At 43.8% G+C, this 16,811-nt stretch overlaps 1 protein-coding gene across 3 annotated transcripts in view; it reads right to left on the bottom strand.

The window, feature by feature from the left end:
- Positions 1 to 1,726: 1,726 nt before the first annotated feature.
- TNFRSF17 (TNF receptor superfamily member 17) overlaps positions 1,727 to 16,811 on the bottom strand; it is a 64,493-nt gene continuing 49,408 nt past the window's right edge. For 2 of the 3 annotated variants that reach the window (XM_049699772.1, XM_049699773.1), the window contains 2 exons: positions 3,742 to 3,873; positions 1,727 to 2,239 (listed from right to left, as the gene is read on the bottom strand). In XM_049699772.1, coding sequence (XP_049555729.1) covers positions 1,950 to 2,239; positions 3,742 to 3,873 — 422 coding nt within the window. In that variant the 3' untranslated portion in view covers positions 1,727 to 1,949. Of the gene's footprint in view, positions 2,240 to 3,741; positions 3,874 to 4,227; positions 5,065 to 16,811 lie in introns of those variants that run through there. The other variant, XM_033428793.2, reaches the window with a different exon arrangement.

Here is a 16,811-nt window from a genome sequence, read left to right as displayed (position 1 = left end):
ATAGAATGTAAAAGTGAAAATACTTGTGTGTTTGGTTGGGGGGTTGTTTTCCCCATTTTCAACATTGTACTTTGTAGTTTTTGCTAATTTGTTATTCTAGTTAAAGAGTCAGTGTGTCTGAACCCCTCCTCTCCCCCGCAGAAAGCCTAGTTTAGGTCTGTCTGCCTCTGTAACTTTTGGTGAGACATCACATACTTGCTTCATGGAATTGTCATGAGGATACGTGTCATACCGTCTCCTAGCGCCCTGTACCCTTTCTTCATGGCACTTGAGATGGGATAGGTTATTGAACTTGTAGAGGGTGCTTTACATTTTCCACCACCAGCCACCCTCCTTTAAGTATTGTAATTCCTTCCTCCCGAGATTTAGCCTGGTACTGGAGGACCAAGAATCAAAAGCCTAAGGTCAGCAGCTCTTCTGGGCTTTTGAAAAAATCTAAACTCATTGAGGGGGGTGAGGGGAGAAGGAAGAAGGCTTGTGAGAAACTAGGAGGAATATTCCCAGGCCATATAACAGAAAAGGAGTGTGTGCCTGCCCTCAAAGAGACTAGACCTCAAAGCACTAATAAAAACCATGATGGCAACGTAACTAACACAAAGTACTTAACATGAACCGGAAACTTTTCATGGGAATAAATAAATAATAAATGTATGTGTGTGTATATTTTCATTTAATCCTTAAAACAACGTTATAAATAGATACTATAATTATCCCCATTTTACAGATGGGGAAACTGAGGCATAGAGTGGTTAAGTAACTCTCACAGTTACCCAATGTCTATAACCTCCTAGTAATAGAGTCTGGAGTCAAACTCCAAGAGCCAGTGCCTTCACCACTATACTGCGTTGTCTCCTATGGCCCTCAAAGGCCTGGAATGGAGCCATAATGGGCCCTGAGTGGGTAAAAAGTTCCCACCAAGTTTCCCCATACCCCAAACCTGACACAAAAGCCACAAAGCCCCAAGACCTTGAGGGTCTCTGCTGTGGTGCCAGTGGGCATCTTAACAATGATCAAAGTCAACAGATTACCAGAGGGCACTGCCTATTGCACAGCCCTTTCCATAGCAGCTCAGGACCTTTGCACAACCCAAGGAAGGCAGCCCTCTCCCAGTAATGACTAAGATTGTAGCCCAAAGAGATGAGGAAACTCAGAAATGGAATTAAATTGATGTGAAGAGAAAAAAGGGAATAGATCAGAATGTCTGGGTTTAAATCTGGCCCTGCCATTTACCGGCTATGTGATCTTGCTCTGATTCAGTTTCTGTCATCATCTGTAACAGGCAGATAATAATGATCCACCTACCTTGTGGTTTGTTGTATATGTTAAATGAGTACAGGTAAAACACTTGGAACGACCCCTAGCACCTTAGTAAGGGTAAATAAGTGCTAGCTATCCTTATTATTACCTGCGTGTAGATGCAAAAACGATACCTAGTACCCATTTATCACGGTTTGCAACTACACGTTTATTTATATGATTGTAATAATGCCTGATGCCTCCATGAAGCTGAAAGCTCACAAGGTCAGGAACTGGCCATGCACTGCACACTGAATTAGTGTGGCTGGCTCTAGGCTTCTCCTGTAGATAGAAAGTACATAGGATAACCTTGCTTTCCTTTAACAATAAAAAGAAATCCAGTCTGTCATGAAATGTATGTGTACATGTATAGGAGAGAAGTGGTCTAGCCACAGAAATGTGTGACTATGGAATCTACACATTGCAGTGCTTTTTTTTTTCAGTGAGTCAATTTAATCATGAAACCAAGGAAGTTTCCACAGCTAAGCTCCCAACAGTAAGGTAGAAAAATATATCTAACAAAGATTTTCCAGAATTAGAGAACAAAAAGCCATATCATCCACTGATAAGTACAATCATCCTAAACAGATCCGACACATCATCCTTTTCTTCTGACAAAAGATTTTCCAAGTAGCTCTATACCATTGAAATGGTTAATTAGCTGGGAAAACTGATTTCTCCATCCCCGTGACACTCGAGGCAGCTAGCAGGCTGTTGCAGTAGTCGTTTGTTTTTGTGGTGACAAGAATGGTTGCACCTTCCTCCATGGCTGGGAGTGGAAAGAAATGGTCAGAGTCGACCTTTGGTTTGCTCCTGACACAGTCTTCACACGTACATTCTTCCACTGTGTACCCGAGGCCTCTCGAAAGAAGAGTTTCCGCACCAGTCCCGCCATCGTCGCTCTCATACAGGTCTGCGTTCGCATTCTTCTGGAGAGCCGGTCCTGATTATGCAGAAACAGAACTGTTAACCTAAACTTTTCAGGGCACATGGTTGTGCCAGACTTAACAGCACACATCCGGGATCAAAGCAACGTGAGATGTGTCTCTTCCCACAGAACAAATAAGTGGGTCCTACACTAGAAGTCATGAACTGACAGACCGTGGGCCACGTTGGGTTCAAAGACATGCTTGGTTTAGGGCGTACAGTGTTTTTAAGTGTTTGCTTGTCTGTTTTACATTGGCCCACATTTGAAAAGCAAGAGAATTTACATACAAATCTAGACAACTGGCCTTTTTTTTTTTTTTTTAAGGAAACAAAATGTGGCCACTAGGAGCCAACATTCCTACACGGAAACAATTGGGAGTCGATAGCACCTGTCTCCTTCAAGCAGGGCATGGGCTCCCCTATCGCCGAAGCCTCAAGCAGCCCACTACGTTCATTTCTCACGCACTTGGCCCTTGGATGCATTAAGGTACTGAGCCTTTTTACACATGTGAAATGACAAATTACCATATGTTACAGCACACCAAAATCAGTCTTGGGTGACACTTTAGAATTCACAGTAAAGATGCTTCTCTTGCAGAGCATTTTGTGGCAGATTACTTTTTTTTAAAAATGAATCTGTCATGATCACAGAAGGAAGGAGTCTCCACTACATCCCCATATGTGTCTATGAAGGCACGTTTACTACTTCCTCAACCTTCTGCAGTGTAACTCCATCTTCCAAAACGTCACACTAAAGTCACTCCCCACCTGTCTCTCAGACCCCAGGCAAAAAACGAGAAATGAGTCAATCATATGGAAGAGCCATCTCCCTCCCTTTACTGCACTAGAAAGCAAATGGGGTGGATGCTTTACAGATTATGCATGGAAAATACACGCATAAAGAAATAGGGCAGTGACTGCAAAGTGTTCGGGAATTAGATCATGGGCAAAGGTGCTGAAATATTTTTATCTTACAAAGCCTTTAAGTAGAACATCCACTTCTCTGGGACTGGTTCTCTACTGCTTAATAAAGATAAAAATCTTTGAGATGATTGTTTAAATAATCCAGGAGCAACTAGTATTCATTTCTAGCATTTTTCGCAGTAAAATGTTCACTCAAGCAAACAACACATATTTGTATGAAAATATGGCCACGGATCTTGCCAAATATACTTTTCCCAATAGTACCAAACCTGACTAGCTGTTTCTGATAGCATGACGTTTAATCAATGTGCTAACTTTGTCAAAGAGATGGATGTTTCCCAAGGAAGCCTCAGTACTTCAAAAGAGTAATTAGAAAAAATGTTGGGGAAGGCTGACATTGTAGGACATCAGCAAAGAAGGTGTAAAATTCGAAAAGAAAGCTCGCTTCTTCCAAGAGTTCATTTAACCTGTCATCTAACACACTCAAAAGGGCCCTTACCAGATGAGATACTCAACATGAAAAAAGAAAAGGAACTGAAATTCACCATAGCCACCTCTTGGAAACAGATTTCAAAGATCAACCATCAAACCAACCTGTGTTTTTAAATTCGTCCTTTAATGGCTCGGAGCTCATCTTCCTGAGCAAGAACATCAACACGAAAACTGTCAAAGAAACGATCAAGCTGAGGCCCAAACAGGTCCAGAGAATTGCATTTGTTCCTTTCACTGAATTAAAAGAATGTCAGAGAAATAATGAACTGATAACATCATAACCACATCAAGTAAAGATTATTTGCCGTCCAATTCCCCTCATTCCTCAGCACTGACTTTTAAATTCTAAACCATACTTAATTAGGAGAGCTGATAAAAAATCTCTGTTGTTAACATTGCAGAATAAAATTGAGTTCAGTTCTGAATAATTGTTCGTTCCTGTTGGCATTTAAATGATTGCCTAATTTTCTTCCTCTTTTTGATCCAGAAAATATCACCACCTTCCCCGTAATATTTCTTCTTTGAATAAAGTCAATACAGAGAGAAGACTTCACACCAATGAGGAATTGTTCGAGCAGTATTACTTACTTGTATTACAATAACGCTGACATATTAGAGGAGGGGTATTAGGGCATCGAAGGTGACACGGTTTGCAAGCATTCAGCAGTCTGTCAAAATATTCATTTTGGAAGCACTGTTGAGCCATCTGGAACCGGATCGCAAAAAGAAACAAGGAAACCACAGAAAGAACAGCATGGGAGGACAAGTAAAATCTCGTCGAGAATTCCCCAGCAAATGTAATGACAGCTGCTAGAATGTCGAGGGAAAAAAAGAACTTCACATCAATGACTTGGTTCTTATGGGGGCTGACTCTTGGTACCATGGCTAAGGATTTGAATACCAACACTAATTCCAGTTTCTAAGTTTGAGGCCTGGGTGGGGTAAGAGATGGGGCATATGTAGCAAGGGCTATGGTTTATACCTGAAACAGAAACTGCTTATTTATAGAGGAAATTTCTCAGGCAGGTGACAGTTGCAGGATGTCGACAAGCCTGAGGCATCAAGCAGAAGGTTCAGTAACCATTTTGGGAGCATCTGTTTGTGAGCTGTGCTGTGTGATGGGCCCCAGGGAGAGAGATAAGACAAGGTCTGTGTCCCTTAAGAACTAAAAATCTAACAGAGGAGATAGAAATTCACTCGAATAACCACAAAGTGTAGTAGGAAGATAGAATATGAGAGGGAAGGAATACGAAGCATGCCTACCAGGTTTTAAACCTAGGAAGAGTCCCAGAATTCCGACAAATAGGAATTTCTAGGGTAAAAGTTAAATTGGCAAGAGGGTTGGGGGGAAGATAGGTTTGGGACATAATAATAATATATGAATATTAATATATTATTAATATCTATGCTCCATTGTTGAAATTTCAGAAAAAAAAGTTGAGTATGTAGAAAAATTATCCACAATCATAGCATCCAGAAATAATCGCTGTTAGTATTTTGGTGTATCACACAGAGTTCGCAAACAGGCCTGCCAGTGTGTTTTTTTTTTAATTTTAATTTTATTTTATATTACAGTATAGTTGATTTACAATGTTGTGTTGGTCAGGTGTACAGCAAAGTGATTTAGTTATACATATACTTGTATCTATTCTTTTTCAGATTCTTTTCCCGTAAAGGTTATTACAGAGTATTGAGTAGCATTCTCTGTGCTATTGCCAATGTGTTCTGTTTGGCCAACTCCTGGGAGGATCTCTGTAGGTGGATGGAGGGATAGATAGACAGATAAATAGATAGATAGATAGGGAGGTGCATATTCCTTTTTACATAAATGGAATCACATGCGTTTGTTTCTAACCATACTGAGAAATAAATCAAAATCTTACATTCCTCTAGGGTCCAGGCAGTGAGGTCAACGGGTGGGTGTGACACCCTGGGTGGGACAACCAGGAGCTGAAAGGGCTGGCCCAGCAGGTCCCACGCCCTCACGCTCCTGCCAAATGGTGACCTTTGGGAGACAGGAAAGGACACAGGAAAAGCATGATGAGAGATAGGTGAGGACAAAGATTACCCCTCCTATCAGCCAAGCAAGGAGAGCTTCAGGAAAGGATAGGAAGTAGGGTCAAATTCTGCAGAAAAGTCAGAGGTGGTGCACTAAGGAAGGGGGTCATTGGTGGCCTTTGAGTATGTCAGTGGGCATATTGTAGGTATTTAAGGAGTGGAGAGAAAGAGGAGGTAGCCAAGGTGGGCCACGCCTGGGAAGTCTGGTGGAAACCAGAACTGAGCTTCGATATCTCTTGGAAAAGAAAGTACTACTGTTTCTGACAGATGTACTGGCTCAGGTGCCTGCAGTCCCATGTAGAAGGACGTTCACTGCAACATCATTTGTATTCACAAGATCCTGTCCATCAGTGGGGAATCCACTGTAAAATATGACACAGCATCAAAAAGAATGAGACCAATGTGCTCTGATATGAACACTACATCACCAAGTGGAACATTCAAGGTACTGAACAGTGTGTTTATAATCTTCTCTCCTGTGTTTACAAAATAAAATATGTAGGGTCTATATATAGAGATATAAACATACGCTACATCTGGAAAGATACTCAGGAGACTGATAATAATCACTGCCTCTGGCAAGAGACATAAAGTCCAGGGTGGAAGAAAATGTTAAAAACTTACTTTTCACTGAAAAATCTTTGGTACTGCTTGAATAACTTTTTTAATAATAATGATTATTTTTTTAATAAGAATCATGTTTTTAAAGGGTGGTGTCTTAGTCCATTCAGGCTGCTATACAAAATACCATAGACTGGGTGGCTTACAAACAATAAAAATATATTTCTCACGGTTCTGGAGGCTGGGAAGTCCAAGATCAAGGTGTCAGCAGATTTGATGTCTGGTGAGAGCCCACAGAGAGCTAGCTGTCTTTTCACTATAAACTCTCATGGTGGAGGGGGCAGGAGATCTCCCTAGAGTCTCTTTTATAAGGACACTAATCCCATTCATGAGGGCTCCACCCTCATAACCTAATAATTTCCCAAAGACCTCCAAATGCCATCACACTGGGGATTAGGTTTCAATGTAAGAATTTGGGGTCGGGGGGCACAAACATTCAGTCTACAGCAACTGGGGAGCTTGGAGGAGGGAAAAGAGCAGAGTGAAAGAAAAGTTTCCCAAAGATGAAGAGCATAGGCTAAGGGGGGAAGAGTAAAGATTAAAGAAGTCAGAGAAACCAGTGATGGGCAAAGTCTGAGACAGTGTGAGGCCTGAAAGCCAAAGCACCAAGGAAGCCCTTCCCCGGCACCCTCACTGAGCCTTACGAGCAGTGAGGTTGCTCTTAATCCCTTGTAGGCCTCCGGCATCTTGAAGAAGCCCAGGAATGGCTCCATCCTCAGAGAGGTCACCTGAGACATCTCCTGGCATGTTGCCAAGCCTCTCAGATGTGCTGGGTGGGCTTCCAGGGATCAGGCTGGGAGGCTTCATCTTGCCTCAGGCTCTCTCCCCACAAGCACCTCCTCTCCCCCAGTTGTTTCAAGCTTGAACCAGAGAGCACAGGCCTTGGAGCTGTACCACACCAATGGATGGGCGGCCCAGAGAGGATGGTGATGCCATCCTGCTGAGACTCCCCAGGGTAGCTCTGGTCCCTCCCCTTCCCCAGGTTTGCTGTTCAGCTTGTTCAGCTCTCTCTTTGATTCTGTGAGGAAAACCTGTGATCCTTCCAATAAAATCCCATTTTGGCTTAAGTTAGCCAGAGTCAGTTTGGGTTGGTTGCTAACAATCCAAAAATAAAAATAAAATCCTTAACCGTTTTATCCCATTCTTAACTAATTCCTCCACTCTTGCCTGAAATGTCGACAATAGACACTGATTGAGGGCCTTCCCCTTTGCTCCTCAGGATAGGGGTGACTGGTGAATTCTGGCATCTTAGGCTCAGCTGCTTCTCCTCCATGACAGGGAAGGAGGTGGGGAAACACAGACAGATAGAGATAAGTGTGCAAAAGGATTTGGGAGATGTCATACTAGTCAGGACTCTTTCCATAAGAAATGATATAAACACTGAAGTTCAAAAAGAATTTACTTTTGTTTGTTTGTTTGGACTTTGCTGAAAAGTCCAACGGTAAAATCAGCTTTAGTAGCTCGACTTTTGTCCAAGTTTCTCTCTGTCACTTGCCTCAGCAATGCCATCTTCTGGGTCTTGGCTCCATTCCCAGGTATTTTCCTCATGGTCACAAGAGAGCTGCAGCACTTGCAGCCCTCACACACTAATTCCTTCTAAACTCTCCCTCATCATCTCATCTGCTCCCATGTTTTACTGTTTGCTTGATTTTTGTTTTTTGTTTTGTTTTCGTTTTTGTTTTTTTGGCCATGCCATGTGGCTTGCGGGATCTTAGTTCCCCAACCAGGGATTAAACCCATGCCCCCTGCAGTGGAAGCGCAGAGTTGGGCCACCAGGGAATTCCCTGCTCCCATGGTTTGAAACGTGTTACCTTCCAAATCTATATATCCAACTCCAACCTTGGCCCTGAAATCCAAACCTATCTACCAACTGCCTACTTGGTACATCCATTTCAAGTCTAAGAGGCATCTCAAACTTTATTAAAGTGCATTTGGATTCTCCAAAAGGGAAAGAATGTATGCAGTCTTTTCAAACCTACTTGGTCATTGAATTCCTTTTTTCAAGGGCCACCTATGAACATCTAGGAATATATGTTTTATGGAACATAATTTGGGAAAAATCAGGCCAGATTATCTCCACAATTTCCTCCAGTTCTCAAAGGCTGTGATTTGGGGATTTAGCATAGTGACAGTAAAACAGGAGGAGCATGGTTTTAAAGCAAGGATTTTTTTTTTAAGTTTCGTGATAAAGTTTGTTGATATGATAACATCACCAAAAGAGTGCTGGGTCTGACCTCGCTCTACACAGAAAGAACAGGGAGGAAAACCAATCCCCAAGTCAGCATCAAGCTTCAGCAGTCACTCAACGCTCTAAAGAAGCGAAGAGACGCTGCCTCAAACTTCCAAAGCCATTAGCGTGTTCTGCAAGGAAAATTCCATCCATCCATTCCATCCTTTATCCAAATTACTAAACTACCAGCAAGCTTTCACACCAGAACACTTTGACCTTTTAGCTCTTAACTCTAAACCAACAGTACACAAGTTCTTCCCAGGACTTTAGTAGATTTTTCACTTGGAGAGGGAAATCTGGACCTGCATTAGTCCGGGTTCTCCAGAGAAACAGAACCAACAGAATGTACATATAGAGAGAAAGAGATTTCCTCTAAGAAACTGGTTCACACAATTATGGAGGCTGAGAAGTCCTAAAATGTGCAGTTGGCAAGCTGGAGACCCAGGAAAGTCAACAGCGATGGTGTAGTTTCAGTCCAAGTCTGAAGTTCCAGCTCAAGAGCCAATGGTGTGAGTTCCAGTCCAAGAGCCAGCAAGCTCGAGACACAAAAAGAGCTGATGTTTCAATGTCTGAAGACAGGAAAAGGCTGGTGTCCCAGCTCAATAGTCAGGCAGATCTTCAACTCTCTGCATGAGGGCAGTCTACTTTTACTCAGTGTACTCATTCAAATGCTAATCACACCCAAAAACACCCACACAGACACACCCAGAATAATCTTTGCCCAAATATCTGGGCCCCATCAAACTGACACATAAAATTAACCATCACAAGGCCCTTGACTACACATCCAATCCTTGCCTTCTGTTGACCTCCTTGAATAACCTCTGTGTTATGCTGTGCTACCTGGTTACTGTGGGAGCTGTGTCTCCCAGAATCCCCATCCCTGCACGGCTCCAGGATAGAGCTGGCCAACAGAGGAACATGAATGAGACTGGGAAAGCGGATGGGAAGCAGCAGCCACTGTTCTCCGAAGGACATCACAGTCACATGCAGTGACGGATGGTCACAAAGATGCCTAATGGGTTCAGGTACATCCTCATTCTCCTTTGCTCTACATGCAGCTCTTCTTCCCACCTGCTGGCCCTGCTGAACAACAGCAGCCCCAGCCCCACCATCTTGCCATCAGCTTACCTGCTGATTCACAGAGGCGGGGGCCACACACAACTGTACAAGCTCTCCCTCACGGCCCTCTGTTAGCAACTGGATGTTCCTGACTTCTCAGATCAACTGGTCGGTGATTCCACTGGTCCTCACCTCCCCAGCTCCTCTCACAATTGTGGAAGGTCTGATTCCTACAATATGTCCCTTACACTGCACCACTCATGGTGGCTCAGCTCCCCTGACCATCCTTGACTGATACACCTCTTTAATCTTGTTGTCTTGAACCTACAGTTGAAATGATTCACTAAGAACTGTCCAGATCCTGCCCGCAGAGTGGCACAGCATTATGATTAAGGCACAAGTTTTGGAGCCAGAAAAATCTGAAGCCCAGCTTCACCACAGTGGATCCTGTGTGGCCTTGGGCAAGTGGTCTAACCTCTCTGAGCCTCAGTTTCCTTATCTGTAACAATGTCCTTGATAATATATCAACTTCCTGGGATTGTTGCCAGGATTAAGTAAGATAATCTCTAGAACTCATAAGTTTATGTGCAGGACTTCCCTGGTGACGCAGTGGTTAAGAATCTGCCTGCTGATGCAGGGGACATGGGTTCAAGCCCCAGTCTGGGAAGATCCCACATGCTGCGGAGCAACTAAGCCCGTGCACCACAACTACTGAGCCTGCGCTCTAGAGCCTGCAAGCCACAACTACTGAGCCCACGTGCCACAACTACTGAAGCCCACGCGCCTAGAGCCTGTGCTCCGCAACAAGAGAAGCCACCACCATGAGAAGTCCGCGCACTGCAACAAAGCGTAGCCCTCACTTGCTGTAACTAGAGAAAGCCTGCATGCAGCAACGAAGACCCAACACAGCCAAAAATAAATAAATAAATTTATTTTTAAAAATAATAAATTTATGTGCAAATAATTTATGAGCACAGTTCCTGGACCAGAGGAAGTGCTCAGCAAACTTTAGTGATTTTGTTGTCATTAACAGGAAGCTCAGAGCCATTCACCCTCTGGGAAGGTTGTTTGCCCAAGTTTAGTTAGAGCAGTATAACCGGGGGGAGACCCCACATAAATGGGATCATCCCCAACCAAAGTCAGGAAACCAATATTATGCATTAATTGCTAGAATTTCAAACAAATTAATTAAAATGCTAGAATTTCAAGGGATGATGAAGCAAAGGGGCACTGCAAGGGTGGAAGGCAGAGTGTGTTTAAGTTTGAGAGATGGGTTAAGGCAAGGGGTTAGTACTAAGGTAATGAGTAGCAGGCAAAAGTGAGCATTCTCTTTTTACAGGATGTCAGATGTGTAGCACAGAGCAGGCATAGTGGCCTATAGGAAATCTACAAGATCAGTCCAAAACCCTTACCTTTTCCCAAAGTAGAAAAATAGCTTCCAGAAATTCAAATATCATTGCAATACTGCATCAACATCTAGATGTTTTAATGTCATTTACTTTGGTGGATGTACATGCTATTTACTATGACACATTATTTTGAGAATCATTATTTAGTGCTTCCTTTAATTAGAGAAGGTTAGACAGTTCTTATTACAGGATCTGGATTTGGATTAGGTGATTTGGGAGCCGGTGCAACGAAACAGGCTTAGCTCTGGACTGGATGTTGACAGGTTGTGGGGTTAACTCTATAATTGGGGTATAACTATGTATTAGTCAAGGTTTTCCAGAGAAGCAGAACCCATAGGAGACAGAAAGGAAGACAGATAAAGAGATGAGAGGGAGAGAGAGAGAGAGAAATTTCAAGGAATTGGCTCATGCAGCTGTGGGAGCTGGCAAGTCCAAAAATCACAGGGCAGAACCCAGAAGGCTAAAAATGCAGGGAAGCGTTGATGTTACAGTATTGAGTCCAAAATCCAGGCAGCAAGCAAGGCAGGCTGGAAATTCTAGGGTTTCTATGTTGCAGGCTTGAGGCCAAAACTTTTTGGAGGGAGAGTAAACCTCAGTCTTTGCTCTTAAGGCCTTCAACTGATTGGATGAGGCCCACCCACTTTATGGAGGGTAATCTGCTTTATTCAAAGTCCACTGGTTTGAATGTGAGTCGTGTCTAGAAAATATCTTCACAACAACACCTAGACTGTGTAACTCTGGTGATCATGGGAGCTGTTCCTAAGAATACAGTTCTCTCCTTCTGAGCACAAGGCAGGATTGTACTTTCCATGCCCCTCTTTGAAGTTACACATAGATGAGTAACTTGTGTTTGAATGTGAGCAGAAGGGACATGTGTCACTTGAAGACAGAGGCCAGTGCTTAATTCAACCACATTCTCTTTCTCTCTGCCATGTTGAAGAGCAATGCCCCAGCTGGTGACAGCTCCGTGGGCCTGGGTTCCAATGGGAGGATAATAGAAGCACAGCCCCAGCTGACCCAGTGGGAGGTTATGGGCTGAATGTTTGTGCCCCCAAATTCATTTGGTGAAGCCCTAACTCCCAAAATGATGGTATTTGGAGGTGAGGCCTTTAGGAGATGATTAAGTTTAGATGAGGTCATGAGAGAGGAGGCCCTTATGATGAAATCAATGCCTTATAGACACCAGAGAACTTTCTCGAGCACTCGAGTGTCATAGGTGGACACAGGGAGAAGGCAGCCAACTGCAACCCAGGAAGGGAGCTCTCATCAGACACCAAATCTGCTGACACCCTGATCTTGGACTTTCCAGACTCCAGAATGGTGAGAAACAAATTTCTGTTGTTTAATCCACCCAGCCTATGATATTTTGTGATAGCAACCCATGCCTCCTGAGACACGTTGCATGAATGAGATCTGGGTGATGTTTGTTACTGCAACACAACCTCGTCTATCCTGACTGAAACAGAGTCCAGAGCCATGGTACTAACCATTGTGCAGCATTGCCTCTTCACTACCACTGAAAACTTCTTTATGAGCACTAAATATTTCCAAACAAACTTCTGCTAGTGTACTGCAGTCCAAAATGAAAGAAACCTCAAAAGAACACAAAACTAACAAGGACACAAAGTAACAGCAAACATTAAGGCAGAAACATTGGCCCTCTGGTGTACTCATAAACTGCCAATGATTTGGTTTCTTATTCAACTTGAAACAGAGCCTGGGGGAGTCTGGGCTTGTGCTAAGGGGAGGTGGAGGAGATGAAACAGCTCAGAGCCAGGTTCTAAGGAAGCATTCCTGCTGGGCGAATCCTGCGATGGCAGATTCCAATGCAAAGACCTTCGCCTCCCATCTCTCCCTCATACTCAGATCTCTGCACATCCCTCAGAAGCCTGTCTGCTCATGGACATGAAAAGGCTAATTTGATATGGGGCCAAGTCTCAAGGCCGTCTGTTAGTCTTCCAAGAAGATTCCCTTTGAAGACCTGCTCCTCTGAACTCCTGCCATCCCTCAGCCCTATCAGAAATGACAGCTCTTTAGAACTTTTCAAAGTGGGTTCACTGATTTCCAGGGCGTCCTGACTGTTTGCAATTCTAAGACTCGTCATATCAGGGAAGTTTGATTTCTTGTTTTTCAACCACTGACTTCTCCTCGTGACACTTTTTGTCTCCACTGTAAATACCAAAAACCACAGGACACAGCTTGCTGATAGTGCTGCCTGCATCATTAGATGACTTGAGAAGCAGAAACAAATCCTCCCATTCCATAAATATTGACTGTGTGCCCACTATGTACTAGGCACTATGCCAGGCACCGAGGTACACCAGTGAGTTCATTTTAGATGTGGTTCCTGCCCTAACGGGGTTTACAGTCTGATGGGGGACACAGAAAAAAAAAAGAAACTAATAAATAAAGTACCTACAATTGTGAAAATGCTATTAAGGAAAAAGCACGGTGCTGAGAGAGCCTGAAAGGAGGTGAGTGAGGGTGGAGGGTACAGGGGAAAGAAACTCCTCTGTTAGTCGGGGGCCCTCTGAGAAGCAGTCACCAAGATGGAATTAGATTGCGACAGGTTTTGAGGGGGGAAAACACTTGTGAAGAACACAGGGAGGGAGCCAGAGAAGGGGGAAGAACCTTCAGACCATAATGCAGGTCTAACACCACTGAAGGAGAAGGGCAAGGAAGGGACTTGGGTAGCAAGTGTCTCAGGCTGCAGGGCAAGGTCACGCTGATTTGGGGTGGGGGTTGGGGGGCAGTTCTTGAGCCAAAGTTGCTCATGGAGGAGTCCTGGGTCTCACAGGAATGGGCCCAATGCACTAGTCCCCTGGCCGTGCTTGGGCCTGGCTGGGGGCAGCCCGGGGAAGCCAAGTCTCAGTGGGAAAGCAGTGGTGAGCAGTAGCAGCTGGAATAGTCAGGCAGGCGGGCTCCCTGCAGCATCTCCCAGGGGTCACCGACACGGCCATCAGCCTACAGGATTGTTTGGGGAGCAGCCCTGCATGATTTCCAAGGGCCTTTCTTATGAGAGGAAACTGCTTTTTGAATTGGATAATGGGTATCTAGGGTTCACTATAATATCTTTTCTATTTTGCATATGTTATGAAAGTTTTATACTATGAAATTTAAAATTTTAGTTTAAAAGTATATGCCGGGGCTTCCCTGGTGGCACAGTGGTTGAGAGTCCGCCTGCTGATGCAGGGGACACGGGTTTGTGCCCTGGTCCGGTAAGATCCCACATGCCGCGGAGCTGCTGGGCCCGTGAGCCATGGCCACTGAGCCTGTGCGTCCGGAGCCTGTGCTCCGCAACGGGAGAGGCCACAACAGTGAGAGGCCCGTGTACCGCAAAAAAGAAAAAGTATATGCCGCGATGAAGAGTGGCCCCTGCTTGCCGCAACTAGAGAAAGCCCTCGCACAGAAATGAAGACCCAACACAAACAAAAATAAATAAATAAAAATAAATTAAAAAAAAAAATACGGGAGTCCATGTATTTAAAAAAAAAAAAAAAGTATATGAAAGACTTTATTCCAAGGTATTAAGAAAGCATATCTCTGAGTATCCTTTTATGGGTGATTCTTATTTCTGTCTGTATTAATTAATTTTCCCCAATAAATATATATTACTTTTACAATAATAAAAAAGTTATTTTAATTATAAAATTTTAAATAGGCATTTTCAAGTGATTTTTTTAAAGTGTAAAGTACTTGGAACAGTAATAGTATTTATTAGTAGCACACAATTTGAGATACCTTAGGTTTAAATCCAACAAAATCAGGGCTTCCCTGGTGGCGCAGTGGTGGAGAGTCCGCCTGCCGATGCAGGGGACGCGGGTTCGTGCCCCGGTCCGGGAGGATCCCACGTGCCGCGGAGCGGCTGGGCCCGTGAGCCATGGCCGCTGAGCCTGCGCGTCCGGAGCCTGTGCTCCGCAGCGGGAGAGACCACAACAGTGAGAGGCCCGCGTACCGCAAAAAAAACCCAAAAAAAAAAACAAAAAAGTAAATCCAACAAAATCCATCTATACACCATGTTATTTCAAATAAAAATTATTTAATATCTTTTTAAATATTTATTTATTTGGTTGCAGCAGGTCTTAGTTGCAGCAGGCGGGCTCCTTAGTTGCGGCTCTCAGGCTCCCCAGTTGTGGCAATGTGAACTCTTGGTTGTGGCATGCATGTGGGATCTAGTTCCCTCACCAGGGATTGAACCCCAGCCCCCTGCATTGGGAGCACGGAGTCTTACCCACTGCACCACCAGGGAAGTCCCTTATTTAAAATCTTAACCAATGACATATAGAATAAAGTCAGTGTGGTATACAGGTGAAGATCATAGTATTTAGAATTGGGCAGGCCTGGTTACATTCCAGCTGTTGTCACCTTTTAGATGTCTGACCTGAGCAAATTTCTTCGCCTCTGCAAAGGGGCCAACATCTACCCCATAAGGCTGTTGTAAGACTATTGCAAAGCAATCTATATAATACAATTATTACAGGGCCTAGAACATAGAAATAATCTCTAAGTGGCTCGTCATACATGTTGTTTGAGAAATATTTTTGAAGTTTGAGTAGTTCCATAATCTACAACTTCCACATCACCTGGGTGAATATCAGAATCATTGTTAATACAATTTGTACCTTGTCACCAATCAATGATCACCTACAAATATTTAATGGTATTACATGGAGTCTAATAACCTAGACATATTGTACCTCAAAAAGATTAAGAGTATCAGTTAACATGCCAAGAAAATTATTTATAAATATCCTATGGCTTAGAAAAAGAGATGGCATAATTATTTTATGGTTGTTTCTCTCTCCCGTCAAGTTCAAGAACTTTTACGTTCTCTCCTGTACTTTTGGGAAAATACTCTTTCTTAAGATATAAATAATTTTAAAACCTACACATTTGTGATTCGATGAATTAATAATTAGCAGAGTGAGACTGGGCTTTCCTCCATTCCTGTTGTGAAGTCATTCAAACATCTAAAGCAAAAGTTTGTGTTTCACAACTGCTCCACTTCAGTTTCTTCATGAAGGAGATTTGGGTACAAAACGCACTGAGGGGGCTTCCCTGGTGGCGCAGTGGTTAAGAATCCGCCTGCTGATGCAGGGGACATGGGTTCAAGCCCTGGTTCGGGAAGATCCCACATGCTGTGGAGCAACTAAGCCTGTGCGCCACAACTACTGAGCCTGCGCTCTAGAGCCCTCGGGCCACAATTGCTGAGCCCACGTGCCACAACTGCTGAAGCCTGAGTGCCTAGATCCCATGCTCTGCAACAAGAGAAGCCACGACGATAAGCCCGCGCACTGCAACGAAGACCCAACACAGCCCAAAAAAACCAAAAAAAAATGCACTGAGGAAATTGACTTTGAGAAGGAATCCCAAGCCCCAAGCAGTGGTTGTGTTCTGTGATACATATGCACTGCCATTTAATCACAATCATCTTCCGTAATGTTTCCTCTCAGGGGTGTAGAAAGCCCCAGAACAGAGGCCTCTGATTAAATGTAGAGTGGGGACTTCCCTGGTGATCCAGCCGTTAAAACTCCGCGCTTCCACCGCAGGGGCCGTGGGTTCAATCCCTGGCCGGCAAAAAGTATGTATAAATAGAGGAAGGAAGGAAGGAAGGAAGAAAGGGAGGGAGGGAGGGAGGGAGAAGAGTGAATCCCTGCCATGACCATGACTCAAGGTGACTGTCCCTCTCTCTAGGACACAGACTGCAAAGGTGCCTGTCATGCATCTTCTTTTGATTCACCTTTTTAATACATAGTACTTTCTTTTCCTGACCTTTGCTCTCGTTTAGATGC

Source organism: Orcinus orca, chromosome 16 (genome assembly GCF_937001465.1).
Source record: "Orcinus orca chromosome 16, mOrcOrc1.1, whole genome shotgun sequence".
Taxonomy (NCBI): Eukaryota; Metazoa; Chordata; class Mammalia; order Artiodactyla; family Delphinidae; genus Orcinus; species Orcinus orca.
This window is presented reverse-complemented; position numbering and strand designations above follow the sequence as displayed.